Source organism: Oreochromis aureus, linkage group 12, assembly GCF_013358895.1.
Source record: "Oreochromis aureus strain Israel breed Guangdong linkage group 12, ZZ_aureus, whole genome shotgun sequence".
NCBI lineage: Eukaryota > Metazoa > Chordata > Actinopteri > Cichliformes > Cichlidae > Oreochromis > Oreochromis aureus.
The window spans coordinates 23,356,043-23,374,837 of NC_052953.1; the positions used below are offsets into that span (position 1 = coordinate 23,356,043).

The 18,795-nt window shown below is 41.5% G+C and overlaps 1 protein-coding gene across 1 annotated transcript in view; it reads left to right on the forward strand.

The window, feature by feature from the left end:
* The window catches only part of LOC120442970 (ultraviolet-B receptor UVR8-like), a 303,306-nt gene extending 286,532 nt beyond the window's left edge, over positions 1-16,774 (forward strand). The window contains exons 8-15 of the mRNA XM_039620403.1: positions 796-833; positions 6,511-6,631; positions 8,846-8,958; positions 9,311-9,359; positions 13,560-13,690; positions 16,117-16,344; positions 16,431-16,527; positions 16,633-16,774. Coding sequence (XP_039476337.1) covers positions 796-833; positions 6,511-6,631; positions 8,846-8,958; positions 9,311-9,359; positions 13,560-13,690; positions 16,117-16,344; positions 16,431-16,505 — 755 coding nt within the window. The 3' untranslated portion in view covers positions 16,506-16,527; positions 16,633-16,774. The remainder of the gene's footprint in view (positions 1-795; positions 834-6,510; positions 6,632-8,845; positions 8,959-9,310; positions 9,360-13,559; positions 13,691-16,116; positions 16,345-16,430; positions 16,528-16,632) is intronic.
* The last annotated feature ends 2,021 nt before the right edge of the window (positions 16,775-18,795 follow it).

Here is an 18,795-nt window from a genome sequence, read left to right on the forward strand (position 1 = left end):
TGTGTGTGTATAATTTCCCACTTACACTATAAATGCTAAAAAGTTCATAAAACATATTCACACATGATGCTGTAGAAACATGTTGTTTTTTATTATTATCATCATTATTATTATTATTATTATTATTATTATTATTATTATTATTATTATCATTATTATTATTATTATTATTATTATTATTATTATACACTTTCACTGAGTCTAACATATTGTAATTGGCCTTACACTCCCATCCTGCATTCCTTCCCCTGGGGAACCCACTCCAGAGTGAGTGATTCAGTTAACGTTACTACATTAGAGCTGTCCATCCATCCGGTCTGCTTTTCCAAACACATTCATCCCAGTCCTAGTTAAAACACTGGGGGATCTCCAACACTCCACCTCTATATACCCCCACCCCAAAGTCTTTTATGATGTCCATAAAATGGAAGAGTGCAGCTTTACTTGAACTAATAATATCTGAGCTTACAGGGCTGTGATTGATGATCTTTAAAGCCAGCCCGATCGGTCTCATCTTTCTTCAGATTTTTATCACTGACTTGTTTGCAGTCATGTGCAATCACAAGCACCGGGAGAGGTAACAAGTGCTTGATGTATGATACTTGAGCCACTTTTGTCAGCCGCGCATTTCCCTTCTCTCCCTTCGTTTTTGTTTTTTTTTTCTTTTTTCTTTTTCTATTTTAACCTCAGTTTTCTATATTTGTTGCCTCACTTGAGTTGTTGTGGACTGTTTGGTTTACTGTGTTCTCTCTTCCTCACGCTGTCTTTCTCTCTCTCTCACTTGGTTTTTTTCAGATGGTGGGAATGTCTTCTCCTGGGGGATGGGGCAAGAGGTAAGCCAAACATTTTTCCACTTTTGGCCCTGTAGGGATTGGCAGACTTAGAACTGGACTCCAGGCTTTTTTGTTCATGTCATATGTTCTCTTTGTGTCATTTTAGCTGTGTCCTGTTTTGAGATAATTGGAGAAAATTGTAGATTAAAACATTTTAAGGGAATCTGTCTCCAAGCACTCCCTTTGAGCACTTAATATCCTTTATGGTGTGTGCCAAGAATGCACATCTATTTAAATTCTATAAATCACCTTTATAGGCTCTGCTGTTTGTCCATTTCAACTCCTCTGCTTCACATAGACAGAACAGGAAATCCTCTTTATGGGACCCTCTGATGTTTATATATGAGCATGCCCCTTCAAATGTGCATAGCCAAAAGTATGTGCATGTGTGTACGTGTGTTAGCTGGCCCCGTCCTACTCCTCTTTTAGATAAAAAATCCCACCTGTCACTAAGGATTGTTCTGGCCTTTTATTTAAGATGTTCTTTAAAGAGCTGCATCATTACACAGCCCTCAGACAAAGCCCACAGAGTATAAAACCTAGGCCTACCTCAATCTCTCTCTTCCCATCTCTCACTTGTTCTTTTTCCTCTTGGCTCTGGTGTTTTTCTGCGAGGATGTTTGAAACCATGGCCAAAATGCGATCGTGTTTACAATGTGACAGGATGAAGCTTTGCCAGGACAGTGAAACAAACATGTAGGTGAAGGTTAGAGAGGCGGCGCAATAAAAATGTTAGACATCAGTTGTTATGAGCTTTGACGTGTGCCTGGCTTCTGCACTACGTTCTTGCGTTGCAGGATGGCTCCTAGTCTAACTAGACTCATTGGGTTTTCATAAGCATTGTAATGTCTTTATAAGTTTAAGTTAGTCTCTGCAAGGACACAGTGTTTTTCTTTCCTCCATGATGTTCTTTCTCTCGTCTAGTGTCCTCCCTCACTCATCCTCTACTGCTTCTGTCCCTCTTTGCCTTCCATTTTTCCCTACTCTTCTTCCATCTCTTCTATCTTCCTCTTCTCTCTTCTGTCTTGGAGCCATTCTGATGATTGATTGTTTCTCTGTGTAGTCTGACAGGATGTAGCACACTCTCGGCCCCTGGGGCCTCCGACAGACTGCACCACCTGATTAAGTCTCCCCCTGTAATCAGCCGCATAGTGCCACACCAAAACCACTCCCGTCAACACATTAAAAAAAAATCAGAAAGGTTCCACCTTCTGAGAGATAACACTTTGTTTTTTTGCACAGGAAGAAGTGAAATGAGGGGACATCTTAAACTTTTTTTCTTTAGTAGGCTGATATCTTCTCTCTGGGGCTTAAAGGCTCTTATGTATCAGTACAAGCAGAAAAAATGAAAAAAACAAAAGGTCTTAAACTTAATAAAGTTCTCTTGCCTTACCAAGGTAAACCCAGACAGCTATAACCCTTTTAAGGGTAGTAAGAGTATTACAGATAGAAATCTCATTGTTTTCCTCCTATTGAAACTAAAAGACAGACGGCCTGCTTGGTATCGCATGATTGAGGTGAGAAGGAATTTGAATGATGTCAGAGAGCAGGTGCCACAGCCAGAATCAATTTGCTAACAGAATAACGGTGGTAGCAAATAAGCGTCAAGGCAAGTAGAGAGCTAAAATTGATATATCATTCATTTTGTGGAAGAAACCATTGCTTTGACATACACCCCATTCTTTGGATTAAATAAATAACCACCGAACCCAGTGTAACTTATTTCATGACCCTAATGCAGGAAAATACAGAAAATCTACATTTTAAAGCCTTGTGTTGTTTTCTGATATCAGCAGGGTCAACTGTCTTAATTCCTTAAGTTCAACAACCTAATCAAGCCTTATAGGAGTCTTTCTACAGCTTGATGGCTGCTGTCACCTCCAGTGTACACCATCTGATTTGGGGGTTGCCGCCATGACAGACACCAACCATCTTGCAGCCCCCATCTCTGTGCAGTGGAGGCACAGAAAGTGGTCCACTCTGATTCAGTGTCCCCAGCCTTTCTTGGACTGCTGTTCTGCAGGAGCGTTGAAAAGCTCCTCTGCCTGACGCTCCCAGCACACCCTCATTATACATTTTGGTACATTAGGGTTGTCCAGCATCCTACTGGACCACCTGATCCAACTCACCAGGTGGGGAGCAGTTAACAGCTCAGTTCCTCCCTCCGCCCAAGTGTCCAAGACATATGACTATAGATCTGATGATACAGTTACAAAATCGATCACCTACCTCTGACCTAGGGCGTTCTTGTGCCAAGTGCATTTAGGAATACCCTTTTGCCCTAACATGGTGTTTGTAATGGATAAACTGTGGTTGACAAGGAAGCCCAACAACAAAACGCCCCTCAGGTTCAGATTGAGCAGGCCATTCCTCCCAGTCACAGGCCCCCAGGTCACTGTTTTTCCCTACATCCTCTAGGGCAGTGTAGTCCTGGGCTGGGCCACCTTCCAGCGTCATGCCTAGGAACTCCAAGAAGGAACTCCAAACTCTGAACTTTCATTCAACACATAAGCGCTAACACCCATTCCCCAACCTTAACGGTGTAGGGAAACAACCCTCTTAACATGCAGGCACCATAGGAGAGGAAATGAGATGAGTTGCAAATTACAGAACATCATTACCAATGATTTTAAAAACTTTAAAAATCCTTTAAAGATTTTTTTTTTTCAATTGGGCAAAATTGAGAATTACAACAGAAAAGTAATGTATAGCTCCAGATCAGTGTGGCTATTCAGCCTGTCAACTGCAATCTTTTATATAATGTAATGAGGGTGACTCATCCAACATAGTAAATAATAAACAAGCCATCCTTATGGTGGTAGAAGCCCTGGGCCTTGTTCCAACACAGTTCAGGCCTCATCGAACCTTGGGCCTATTCCAAATTGATGCTAATACAGTTTGGGATTCAGCTGTAATCTGAACCTTTTTCATTCTATAGATCTGCAGGTCCTTCCCTGCATGGAAGTGTGTGAAAGTGACTATGCAGGAGTTTGTTTGTGCATTAGTGTGTGTTCATGCATGCTTGTGTAGTGTGCGTTTATGTATTCTCATTCCCTCAAATGTATGTGTGCATAGTGTAAGCATCTTTGCCTGTGGGTGTGTTTGGTATTTTCACCATGCTCACATTTATATCTGTCTATGTTTTTCCTTTCCCTTCCTGCTAATGCCATCAGTACACACATTGTGACTGATGATAGTCGTTGCCACACTCTGATGCTCTACTGCTTAATGTCCTTTTTGTTTATTAATTAACTGCAGGACATACAGGCTGAGAGACACCTATTGATTCTACTGCTGCATTAATTGATTTTGTGCTTCACTAGTCATATTGTTGCTGCAAGATCATTACGAGGCCTCTGTTGTCTTTGTGGTGGCGCATTATGTGTTGACATACTGTGTTGTTTTTAGTTTTGTGGGTAAAGTGTTGACTGTGGTTGTCATTTTGAATGGATATGTCTTTATTTTTATTGTATCATAGAGAATTCAGAACAAGTGGGTGCTGTAATAGCCTGACAACGAAAGCCCAGGAGTGCACAAATGTCACAAAAATAGTTGTACATTTTATGCGTTTTTGCAATCACAATTAAAAATGTCTTTTGATTGCTTTTGCCATTAGCAAATTACCAGTGTCACCTGTGCTTTGTATGAAGACAATGACAAGTCTACAAACACTCATCAAGTCCTCACTAAGTGGTTGTGAAACCGTGTGAGTGCCATGCAAACCATTAATGGAGACAGTTGGTTGTCTAAAACTAATTTCAAAGTTGCACCATTGAAACATGTTGGTTTCAGCAGGAAACGCTTTTACTGTGTAACTTTTTCGAGTTACACTTCCACTTAGAGGTTAATTAGTGAGTGTTTGCAGATGAGACGACATCTTCCATGCAAACTGTGGGTAACTACAGCAATTTTCTAGTGATCAAAGCAATCACAAGGTTTTCTTTTCTTTTTTTTTAGTGCATTATTCCTCTTGCAGAAGATACATTTCCATAGGTAGCAGAGGTTGCCAGGAGGTCACCAACTGGTCTGTAGGGCAGTGTGGCTAACTTCTTTTCTTTCATGCCATATGTCCTGTACCTAATTTGTTCTACAATATCTTTGTACTTATTAAGTGGAAAAACACAGGGAAACAAGTCCTGCAGCATGTTCTCCAGTTGTAGCTACATAAATTCTAAAGCAGCAATCTGAACTGAATTCTCTAATAAACATAAGAAACAAAATAGCATGTGCTCTAATTACTGTGAAAGGAATTGAATGGGTTTATTAAACCAATAACTCAAATGAAGTATAAATTAAATCTTGGGATTTAGTCAACTTCATACACATGCATGTTTGCAATAAACACAATAAACCTGGATTGTACTGTAGAAAGTTGGCTGACATCTAAAATGAGGTGAGAGTGTTCTCCGATATAGAGCAGTGCTATTCTATTATTGAAACAAACACATTGTAGTGTTTTTGTGTATCTGACTGCCAAAGGTTCCCTAGTGAGTCTGACCGGGGGGTTACAGTGTAACCAAAGCATCTGTCTCCTGCTCACCATCCAGATCAGCCGGTTCAGCTTGACTGGGCCCAGTTGTCTTGGTTTCATACTGACGACTGTCTGGGAAAGGTCTGTCTGGGGTTCAAGTACATTAAAGTCATCCGTTCCCCTCCCACTGCGCCCCAACACAGATGGCTCCAGATGCAGCTGGCACAGCATGGAGCAGCACCTGACAGTGCTCGTTCACTCAGACACACAAAAATACACTTAAACAAGTACAAACACATGCAGAAGCACAAACACATGCACAGACTCAGGTACGGACACATGTGTTCACTTAGTGCACCTAAATGCAAGTAAGCTTACACAGGCACACTCCGATGGAAGCACAATGACATTCACACCTTAAATACTTAGATGCACACACTCACAGCAGGAACATATGCTGCCACGCATCTACAAATCCTCACAGTAGCGCGCATACGAATAACCAATTAAAGACTCCGATTACTGCATGGCGCACACATAGACTCAAAAGTAACCCATACATATTGTGCTCACTTTCAGACATATGCCAGGGCATGCCGATGTGCACAGTGCAGAAAGCCTTTATCTCTGCAGGAGCGGAGAGGAGCAGGGCAACTGACAGGAGTCAAACTGAACACCCTCACGATGTGTAACAAACAGAAAGATGTAAATTAAGAACAAAGCCTTCTTTTGTACTGTGGGAGATGCTATGGCTATTAAGGCTCTGTGCTGGATAGGGGTGGTAAATGAAACATAAAAAGAAGTAGACTTATGAATGATGAAAAAAAAATGCTGTGTGCTTTTTTTTAAAATAGTGCTTCCTCCTTAGAGACAGCGATTTGAACCAAGATGAATTGTCTGTTGCCCATCTCATTTATGCAGTACACAGCAGATATTATAACAGTGCTTTACAGGAATGCGCTCATGATACTCAGCAGGTGATCTACAAGTCCTCTTTGACAAATATAACAACCATCTTTTCATTTTTGCAGTGGCAGGGCAGCATGATTTAACAGATGAAAGATAGACTTACTGCTGCCTGCAAAATGGTAAAATTATAGGAATAGTTAAATAGTGACACATCCTATCTGTAAGCAGTGAAATGGCTTTTGTTTTAATGTTTATTCTACTTCTGTAACTTACACTGTATCTGTATTTTACTCGCAGGGACAGCTTGGACTCGGAGAGGACAGAATGCATGTATCGACTCCTTGTCTTCTCAACTCTTCGCAGCTTTCTGAGGTCTCGCAGATACGAGCTGGGGACAGCTACAGTGCAGCTGTCACAGGTGAGCCAGGCATCCAAAATACAAGCGAAGACCACTGTTTGATCCTATCTTTCCTGCAGATGTATTATTATGGCCTGAAAGCTTTAAGTCCAGTTAAATAACATTACTTAACTAAAATCCGCAATGTCTAATTGTCACTGCAAATATCTCTCATTGTGATTAAAAAGTCCTAAAAGTTGTGTTCACTCTATGTAATATATAAAAACCACTTATTAACTTGAAACCCTTATTTTCCCAGTAGTACCCCTCACTGTGGCTTTGAGCCATGCAAATTTTTCATCTACATTATTTCGTTGAGTTTTAATTAACACAACAAGGATTCAGTGTCCTCAAATGACATCACTCGGAGCACAAATTCAACCTCATTAGCTCTCAATATCTCTTAAGCCAAATGAAACTGCACAGCACTGCACCCAGTTTCAGCTTCTTCCGTTAGGTGATGTACAAAATGAATTGATTTGTTATTCAAGTAGCTATCCCTAAACTACCCCACTCAGATCTCAGACTGCCCCCATAGCAACTGAGAGATAAGGAAGCACACCATCTTTGCACGTCATCTTTCCCTCTGGCCTGGTCGTCTTTACTGTAATTCCTGAAAAGCTGAAACTCTTTACTAAGTTTGAAAACAGGTAGCGCTAGATCATTTCTTAATTCATCTCTTATTCGTTATTTTCTCACATGCCGCTGCTGGGAATCATGTGCTCGCTTTTACATTTACACCACTGCAAAGTGTCAGGCAGCTGCTTCTTCTTCAGCAGGAATTAAAGCGGTTACATGGCCAACGTAACATCTTCTGCATAAAGAGAAAAGGCAGTGTAATTGTTTCAAGTGAAAGGCACATTTACATGCTACTGCTATGCTGCAACATTCAGAGAAAAGAATTGCCTATTGTTGAACGGAGACGTTTGCTGGCACTGCGTGCACGGTTTTACTAGAAATGCCACCGGTTCATTAAATGAGCTGCACTCGCCATATATTAAGTTTGTTCCATTTGAATTCTTGGCTCTGTGAAGACCATTTGGCACATGAAGCCATACCTGCCTGTGGTACAGTTATGTCTTTAAGTGATCTATAAAATGTTATTATTTAAAACAAGCGCTTTATGGATTGCTTACGAGACATGCTTAGCACATGATTGATCTGACCTTTCACAGACTGTCGTTCGTAGGGAAAACATCAGCCTTAACCTTTTTTAGCCGGATTACTCTGCCAGAGTCTCGGTAAACGTGTCTGCGTGTTTGTATTTTGTGTGTATGTACATGTATGTGTTAGTGCTGCATGTGTTGCAAAATGCCATCCAGAAATGCCTGTCTCATATGCTTTTATAAGGTTTGCTTCACTGAGATGAAAATAATACATTACTGATTGATTGATCAATCATGTCTGAAAGGGTATCTGCGTCTGCATGTGTGTGCGTGTGTGTGCGTGCGTGCATGCCTGTGTGCGTGTGTGCCAAGGCTATGTACAGCTTGATGCAGAATAGAGATTGATGGAGGCTTGCCGTGAGGAGGATACTCAGTTATCTCCTTGTAATTAAAATCCACCTCATAAAGATTATTGACTCCCCCACCACACAAACCAGCAGGCTCCCTCGCTTGGCAGGGTTTGCAAAGCGCTTCTTAAAAAATGAAAAATAGCATATTAAGCAGCACATATTTCCCATTTATGCGGAACATTTAGATGTGGTTAAGTTATCGTAATGTGCAATAAAACCTGGATGTGAAATTTGTAATCCACTTTGGAAAATTGCTTACTATATTGCTTTAACATCCCCTGAAAGAGCTTTTGAGATGTGTGTGCCAGGTTTATTGTACGCCATAATTTAAAAGTCCTCAATGCAGGCAGTAAATATAAATTTATTAGTGGTGGGTTTAAAAAGCCAGACTGAGTTAGTATGAGTGGATGCTGGAGTGTTTGCAGTAGGTGAGCACATATTATGTATACGTTTTTTTCAATAGGTGCCAACTGAGAATGTGTTCTCTCCATTCAGTGGTGAGGGAAGAAAGTTGAGCTCATGTGCACGTGTGCGTGTGGTAAAAATGTGATCAGGGACCGATGTTTAGGAGCTGCTAATACATAATAATAGTTAGAATGAGAAACAAAAAGCCTGTAAGGTCATTTTGTTTTTCATATTTTATTTCTCTTGTGGCACCGTGAAATTGCATGTGTTCTGGTCTATCTTCAGAACTTTTGCCTCTTTTTTGCTGTCTTTAGCAGGTGGAGATCTGCTTCTCTGGGGTCAGATCCCCTGTGTTTCCTGGGTCACATATCATGCAGGCCCCAAAGGGCTCTGGACCCCCCAGGCTTTTCCTCTGGCAGGCCAAAAGGTGCGTTTGTGCCTCATGGTTCTCAGTGAAATGATTTTTATCTGGATATTTGTAAGTTCTTAAAAGGTAAGTCCACACTGCATTGCTTTCCATTGATTTAGAAGTTACACTTCCTGCAGTCTTCAATTATGACCTCATCTTGCACAAAGAGCTGTAGATCAATGCTATAATAAGTATGAAAATATGTAACAAAGGTCTTAGGCATCTTTGTGAGTCTCATTTCTCACCACCTTATCCTTTTATTCAAATTTACAACATCAGGTACACTTTTTGGAAAAACGTCAAAGCTAAGCTATGTCTTTGGAATTTTTGCACTACTTTAAAATTTAAAAACATTATATTTTTTTCGCAGGTGATCGATGTTGCCTGTGGTGCATGGCACATCATGGCTCTCACCACAAGTGAGTAACCCGTCATCATTCCCAAAGACTCATGTCTCTCCGTTTAATTGATCTCGGAGCAATTAGACTGGGTCACTAACGATAAACCAGTCAACCTCAGGTATTTCCTCTCCGCACTGGTTTCCTCATCCTTTTCTCCAAATGATGTCTTGTTCCTCCTCAAAGCCCCTCCTCACTCACTTTCTCACTCATCGAACCATAATTCACTTCAGAGGGAAGCATCATTAATGCACAGTAGGACCCAGCAGCTTGATGTGTGCTAATTATATTGTGTGTTTTACACGCTGGATGACTTTTGCTTAGTCAGTGATGAGCTCAGTCTCTGGTAATTGTTTTTTGGATTTGATGAGTTTATAAAAGCCTGTCTGTGAGTGCGTATCTGGGCATGTTGCACGTGTGCTTGTCCGTTCATGTATGTGTTAGTAAACGTGTGGATGGTGAGACTTTACTCATAGAAATCCACATTTATGTGTGCCTGTGCTTGAGCAGTCTTGTATTAAGGCCACGTGCCTAGATGCACAGCCTACTCTGTTTTTTACACATAGCCAGAAAGCCAAGATTATTCTTCAGCTCTGCACATTATACGCTTCTGTGAACTTAATAATGATTAGCAAACAGTCAAAACCTCGAGATCGTTCTGACACATTAAAACTACATGCAGTTTTAAACTCTGCCATTCCAACATAACACTTTGACATGCACATTCAACCATGACACTACACTCCATTACTTGCTTGCATTCTTCACAACCAATGTGATCCTTTTTAGTACTGTACATCAGTCGGTGCTATAGCAGCCTTTGGCTAATCACACTGATTGGAGGTGTCCTTTGGCTCACCTGGGGGCTTCCAATCCTATTAGGCCAACAGTCCTGAGCCTAGCGTACCCAGCAGCCGCTCGTGTTTGATCACTGGTGCTTAGAGCCCACACTTGTCCTCTTATGTTGGTGTTAAGGCATGGAGGAGAGGAGCAGCAGGGTGGGGTTTGGAGGGGGTTAAAATGTGATCTCCTTAACTCTCTAGGGGGGCAGAGGGGAGCTCGGTGCCCCACCTCCCTCACTGACACTCCTCTGCGCCTCCAGCTGGAGCTGGTCTTTAAACTTCTGATGTCATTTGAAAAGCGGAACACTGCAAAGTTTTTTTTCAGGCAAAAGAGAAAGAGATGGAGGGACCGAAAGAGTGAAAGAGTGAAAGAAGCACACTGTGAAGAGACGGTTGACTGTATGTGTCTATCTTTTTGAGAGTGTAAGACGTTTAGAGGTTCACTCAAATTTCTCACATCACTCCCCTCCTCCCCTCTCCTTTCTTAATCTTTCTTTTTCTCCCTCTGCACACCTGAGCTGATTCCACCAGGCCTGTCACCTCTGTCTACCTTCTTCCTAGCTGTACCACATACATTACCTCCCCTCCATCACTTCCTCTCTCTGCCTTCTTTCTGACTGCTATTTTCCCTCACTACATGCCCATCACCGTGTCTCTCTTGTGGCTCTCCCTCCCCCCCTCCAACTCTCTTCTTCCCTGGGCCAAGAGCGCCCAAGAAGAGCCATGTGTTTCCAAAGTGGACTGGATGGGAAATCGAAGCAGGGCTTCTGTGTTTATCAAGCCACAGCTCCGTCACCTTGCTCCTACTCCCGTCTGGAGGCCCCGGCAAATTGGTGACAGCAACAACAACAACCCTGCAGCACACATGCCCCCTTTTCCCATGTGCACATCCATACACGCAGTTACACACTCGCACACACACGCACACATGCACACAGCATAGCACCTTGGCCTGTTTAGTTTTATTGCTGGTGTCAGGTGAGGAGGTGGAGGTAGGAGTGCTGTCTAATGTTCAGCTCACACACACACACACACACACACACACACACACAGATACACTCACACACAGGTATTTCCACCCCTGCCGACACCTTGGCTAACAAGACCTGTGAACTGCAGTGACAGAACTCCAAGACTTGTCAGAGTCCCACTCATTTAATGCCAAGACCCAGCCCCAGCTCTAACCCATCACAGTTTCTGCATGCACACCAAGCCACATTAGGCTGCACAATGATATACAGGATGTGAGTCTGTGCTACTACTACTACTGCTACTTCAGGTTAATATTGTTTAAGTAATACCTTTACTAGTGATATGTATGGTAATTCTTTTTTTTATTATTAAATCAACAGTGTAGTATAATATCAGTGTCGAGGTGAAATGTGTCATGGTTCCGTTTAACTTTACCTTCAGCTTGCACCTCATTACAGTGATGTGCATCATGATTTCTTTCATCTATAAATGTTTGAATGTTTGCTATTACTCTTGCCTGTCTAGTTGCACGTGTGACAGTACAGTAATGTGTCTGTAAACCTGCTGTACCCACAGGCATCTTTATCTGGAGCATCTAATAGTCTTGAGTCATTACAAGTAGTTTTGCATGGAACGCTGCCCCTTTTGTTGCATGTGTACAGGATGCTTTCTGCTCAATATCTTTTTCAGTGCCCCCTTTCTTTGCTTTGACGTTATCGTGTAAGTGGAGAATAAAAGAGAGTTGACTTGGGGTAGAGCCCTGCACGGCCTTGCTACCTTGGAAATTAACTACACAAACAATGCCTTGCCATTGTGCCTAAGCACTTACAACGATGCCATTTAAGAGAGTATTGATCTACCCAATGCAGGGTCAATCATTGGATCAATGGTGTGTGGGTTGGTTGGCTCGAAGGCTGTTTGACTGCATGAATGAATGGATGGTTGGATAAGGAATGAATAGGCGGTTGCATAATGAATGGATGGATGGATGAATATACGGATTGATTCATGGGTAGGCTTTAAGATGGATGCATGGAGGGCACCGGTGTCGGGTCTGCACAGAGATGAACTTGTGTAGTTCTGAAGATGTTACTTGCTTGCTGTATTTTGTGTAAGACTCACTTCTGTCCTGTACACCTGCCACCATTAAACAGAGCCTGACACTTACTGCAGGTTGAAGTTGATTTGTTGTGAATCCTCCACAAATAAGCATTTCTTAACATGAACTGATTTTTTTTTTGTTATTGCTGATTGGGGCAATTTTATATGTAAGCCCAGTAGGTATAGTAGATAACTACCTCCTATTTACCAATATTTTTGCTTACCTGGATGCAATATTAAGCTGAAATCCATCAAGTAGTATTAGTGAAACTGAAGAGTGAGAGACTGAGAGAGATATAAATTAAAAAGCAGTCATTGTCATTAGCATGTTCTTGGTGGATTGTTGTGATGTGTTTACACCAGGGTTGATTGACCTAGTTACCCAGCCCCTGGCAGCATGCGATGGAGAAATGAAGATAATGCAACACAAGGGAGAGAGTTATGTTGCTTTATTATTCTTATATGTGAGGCACTTGTGAGTCTGTGCACCCACATGCACAAACTCACGCACACATGCACGCACACACACTGAAGTGATGATCAGGCGCTAAGGGGTCGCGCCTTGTGACGAAGTAAAAAAAAAGAAGAGCTTATTTAAAATTCTGTAAGAGATGTCAATTGTGCCCTCTGCATATTTCTATGGAAAATTTGTAAATAGATCCTTTGTAAATAGCTTCTCTCTTGCCAATCACCCTGTCTGCTCTGTGCACAGCAGCATTAAAAATTGATCCTTAGCCGCACCAGGGTGAAATGCTAACATTGCTGCCAAATGACTGATTAAAAAGAAAAACCTTTAATCTTTGCTTAAAAGTGTCTACTGCCTTGGCATGCCTTTCCCTGTGCTCCTCTATCTTCCAACGCCGTGAAGGGAAGGAGGGGGTCGCCGTGGGGGAAACGGGGTCACGCTTCATGTAGAGTCAGCGCTGTACAGTGATATAGCTCTAGAGGTGAGGGATTTCACTAAGAGGAGATCTAGGAATCAACATGCATTGCTGTCTTCTGAATTTAACCTTAAGCCAGAGGTTAAAAACACATCTGAGCATTCCACAACAGGAGCTGAATGTGCTGTGGCACTCCTGCTAATGGCTTATAGAAAAAAGTATTGTTTCTTCCAACTTAACTATTCAGGTTAACAAAAAAAATCACTGGGGCTCTAAAGTTTGACACCTCATTTAGCATCACAGCATTAGAAACTGACACCCGGCTACTCTATATGATGACTACAGAACATACACATGCAGTTTTAGAACATAAAAAGGTATTATAACGTATATTGAAATTGCTGAGAGGTGTGTTTGTGTTTCAGAGAGCAGAAAGAAGAACAGACAGTGTGCTCACCCAGAAACTCAAACTCACTTCAGAGACCTTCCTCACTTCAGAGACCTTGTCAGAAAACCCTCACCAATAGAACACACAGAGAAAGAAAACACGGCACAGGTAAGATAAACATATCTCTTCTTTCTTGCACTACAGCCTTTTTATTGACTTACATACTGTAAAGCTAAATCTAACTGACTCGCTAACCCAACAGCTCCCTATCTCTTGCCGTGGATTTTTCCTGAGTGATATCTTTCTCTTCCACACTCCCTGCCTGCCTTGTTGACATCCTCATCGTCCGTCCATCATTTGCTGCTCAAATCTGCTTTGCATTTAATAGTTTCAGTTTCTTTATGCATGGTGTAAATGAACATATCAGTAGTTTATGATATATATATATAGAGAGAGAGAGAGGGAGAGACATAATGTATATACTATGGATACAATAGAGCAAGTTTTACTTAAGGAAGCAGCACAGTTGTGAAAACATCAGGGTGAATATATATTCACTTACCTCTCAGAATATCAGTGAAGGCCACTAAACTGTCACGCAAAGCCACACACACACACACACACACACACACACTTCCGCCCCTCCCCGTCTCTCTGTCATTCAGGTGTTTACTGTCATTCATACTCAGGGTTTTGTATAATCCTCTCACCACACCTGAGTGCTCCCCACTCAGTGTCACTGGATTTACTCTCTCTCGCCCCCCTTGCTCACTTCCCCTCTCCTCGAGCGCGCAGCCTTTTTCATTTTGCATCGCAGTCATTCTTTTACACATGCTGTCATTTCTTATGTAAATAACCACAGATAAAAAGACAGTAACAGACATTTTAAGATTTACACACACCGCTCAGCGCGTATGTTTTCAGTCATCCCCTCTCATCAGCCAGTTTGTTTGTAGAAGTGTCTTTGCCTGTAGCCATAAATTAGGGGTTGTGATTTAACTCATTGAGACAAAAGAGAAAGACAATGAAACATGCATAAAACAAATGATGTGGAGAAGGTGAGGGAGAGGGAGAGTGAGGGAGAGAGAGAGAGAGAGAGGCGAGGAGGGTGTACTGAAGGCAGAAATGGGCCAGTATGTATTTCTGCTCTACTTTCACTTCGGGAAGGCTTCATTAAGAAGTCTGTTTCCAGAGCACAGCGGAATCTTTACGCACGTACGTGTGTGTGCGCGCACAGAAGTGTGCATATCTTCGTAGTTTAGTGTGTTTCAGAGCCCATGCACATACATGTGCATATATGTGTGCATGCACATAACATTATTTGTGTGTGTTCAGTGAGAGAGGTCTCCTAAATTATTTACACCCAGAACTCTCTAATTGGTATCAAGTTTTTAAATGGGGTCAAATGAGCAGTTCCATGCTGCTTTCTCTTGCCTTAAGTCTGTATCATTACATCTGGAGCTACAGTGCAGCTATTTCAATGAACTTGAACCTCTAAATGCTGTATTTGCCTATTGACTGGGGCTCTACTCTCAGACTGGAGAAATACGCTGCACCAGGCTCATTTAGAGGAGGGAATGTAACTGTATTTTTCCACCGTCTGATAGAGCTGTTTTAGTCCATCTACTTATGTATGTTACTCTGTAAATGTTCTGTAAGAAATTTGTTGAGTCATAAACATCAAAAAAGAGGTGCACACACACAAACACACACTCAAAGCCTTAGGCAGGGCACAGAGATGGTATTAGATTTAAGCCCTCTAATAAAGCCAATTAGAATTACACTGCGCACTGATGAAGGCAACCTTTCCAGGGAAATTCTCTCACCTCCATATATACACATCTAAGGCATGCAGCATGCACATACACACATCAGCTAAATATTTAACATTGCCAAATATCTCTTTGTTTTAAAGGGATTAGATACAGTTCGTCCAATGTACCATGTTTGGCCTCAGTGTTGTTTTAACAGGCATTTCTAGAAACTTAATTTGCTTTCCTGAATCAGCTTTCCCCTCCCAGTTTTATGTCAGGGCGGGAAGTGTTCCTGGCAGTGATGATCTTTTACACTGGGCAGAGGTACTGCAGCACTGGCACAGATGTGCTCCAGGGTACAGTACAGAAAGAGAAAGCTGAAACTTAAATTGTCAAAATAATAAAGGGATTAGTGACTGCAATGTGATTGCCGAATTTTAAATTGTAGTCCATTATAGCAGAATGACAAAAAACAATAAAGTAACCACATTACTGTAATGCCATAGTAATGCATACATTACTGCCAAACACGACGAACATTACACTGGCTTCCCAGAAATGTGCACAACGCTAAGTTTCAGCAAGTCTGGAAGATTTGGATGAATTGACAGAATGTAGGGTGTTAGAGTCTATATTTTTTTTAGATGACTCAGACAAGTGTTCATAAATGAGCACATTGTTGACTTCAATACATGTTATATGACAAAGATAAATATTGATGTATATTGCTGAAATCCTCTGTTTCCCATAAGTTTACTCTACAATGAAACTGACTGTACAATATTACTACCCGTATCATAGTAGAAACAACTTAAAAGATTGTGTGTATCCACCTGACAGGGCTCCAGACATGTCCAACACAAACTGGTTCAAGGTCCGGAAAGTCCAGAAGGCTTTGAGGAGCAAGAGACAGATGAAGAAAGTGAAAGTGCAGAGGAAAAAGAAAGACATGAACAAAAACCATACACAGATGAGGCAATGTCTGCAACAGAAACGGATGGGACAGGAAGTGGCCACTCATCAATCAAATCCAAGCAGGGGGATGATACAGAGGGTTGTCAGACAGCAGTGCGGTTTGAGCCAAGGAGCAGAACATGCAGAAATAGTCAAGGCAGTCTTCATGTAGTCTTCACTACACTGCATCTTTTACCTAGGTCAGACAGCAAGCAATGCAGGCCCACTGCTGGCACTCTCCCCCAGCTATCAAAGGAACAACAAGCTCACAGTAGAATTTCATCTGGGGCTCAAAAGGTGAGAGTTATTTATGTGGTCGTCACAAACAACACTAAAACTCCAGTTTTTCCAGTTTGTCACAATATATTGTGCTTATATTTTCATAAATCTTTATCTTTTCAGAGAAGATCATATCTGACTAAATCAGTTCAAAAATCTGAAGGCGACAGCAGCATTTTGCAGAGCCCCAAGCTCAGGCCTGCACCCAGACCTCCTGTAAAATGTCCTGGAACTCAATTTGTAACCTCTTGTCACCATCCAAGAATGAGACCACACAGTGGCCTTAAGTCTTCCATTTACAGATCTTCTTCAATCTCCAGCTCTGGACAGCAAGTTCACACATTCCCTTCCTCCCACTTGAGATCGCAAGTTGAAACCTCTCTTTCTCAAACTCCTCCGTCATCTAAGCCATTTAAAAACTGCTCTGCAAACAGAAGACGAGCTTTTTCCTTTGGCACTACTCCAAGAATCCAAAGATCTACTTCTGCCCACCAGTAAACCAAGTGAATATGTATGCAACTTTTTTTTTTTTTGTTATCCTAAACATGTATATTTCTTAACCAAAAGCCATAAAAAAAAATCACTAGCTATGGAATTGTGCTCGGTTATCTACTGGATGTAAAGCTAAATATTTTTGCTTGCAAAAACAACCTCCTGCTCTGGAGGAGCTCTCCAAAACAGAGTCCAGATGAGCATTAACAGGGTCCAATTTACCCCTGTGATCACACACTCTGATTTGGCTAGTATGTTCCTCCAATAAGCCATCTCAGTCAACAACACTCCTGAAACATGACCTCATTTGAAGGCATTACACTTTGGTCCTGCAGTCAAAGCCGTGTGTAGAAAATGCTGAGACCTTGAATCACATCATTTCAACAGAACATGAGAAGGTTGAGGGTTGTTGTTTCTTACCCTACACACTACTGCACCACATTAATTTTAATGCTTACAGTATGTTGTTTATTAAAGACATAACGCCTCGGATCTTGGCCTCTTGTAAGACATTTTCACGGTGAGGCGTTTTCATGGCTGTCCGTCTCTTCGGTATGAGTCACATGTGTTTGCCACTGTGGCTCTTTTCAATGTGAAGAAATTGATTTGTTGCACAGATAATTTGAGTTTTTTCAAAATAAAATAACAAAGCTTGCTTTGAGTGTGGCTTGCTCTTTGTATTTGTTGTTGTTGTTGTTGTTGTCTTGTTTCATGTCTCTCAGTGTTTCCTTTATTATTTTGATATGCAAACTGGCTCTTTAACTAAATGCTTAGTGCAAAACTTTTATCATCCACCTTTAAAAACACTTACCTTTTTGTCTGTCGTGTAACAAGTTGGATTGTCTTTTTTTTTAGTTATATTCAGTTATTGTAAGTTGTGATTTATGTTTTAACAAGAAATTGTTTGTAAGGAAAGGGTTTGTTAGTAATAATTGCCCCTCCCGGGTTGTGGTTTTTTGTTAATTTATTTTTTTGTTTGTTTTTTCTTTACCTATGTTCTAACATGAGAAGTTAGTATTCAATTTTGTATTCAATTCAATTTTTTTCCGTAAACTGTATCCACAATCACTCAATAAAAATATTTTGAAATGTTGTAACAAGAAATTGTATAGTGTTTGACTTTTACTGGAAAATTAGACAAATACATGCAAAGTTCATTATGTCTTTCAAAAATGCTCAATACATTTACTATACCACTGCAAATTTGGTGCACCCAGGCAAAGGTATGTAAAGGAATGGTAATGTTTGAGGCTGACAAGTAAAATTTAAAAAGTGCCTTTAAATTGAGTCTTAAATTTGTTTCCAAGTAACAAGCCCAGCAACTACTTGCAGGCTTGCAGCACTGATGGCATTGAGACATCCGCCCACGTCTCTCTTCCACTCCCTACGGTTTGTTTTGGTGTGAGTTAGTGCTGATTGTGTGTGTATCACGTCTTTGCCCTGCGAGACTCCTGCCAATCGATTCAAGGTGAGACCTGTCGATTAAACACCCTGACCGGTGCTCTCTACCTAACCCCGGGGTGATTCAATCCCACCCCTTATACACACGCATGCAAGCGCGCGCACACGTACACACCCACTTCACCTGTCATCCATCAATACCTCCATCAGGGCCTCTATTGATCCCCTCCATCCAGCCTCTTCACCCCACGCAGTACAACATCAGGGCCAAGATGACGTCGGTGCAGGTTTAATTTTTGGCAGATTTACAATAAAGCTCAAGTTATTATTTAACTCTTCCAGCTGCGGTGTGCTCTTTGATTTAGCACCCTGGGAGAAGATGAGTTACAGCTG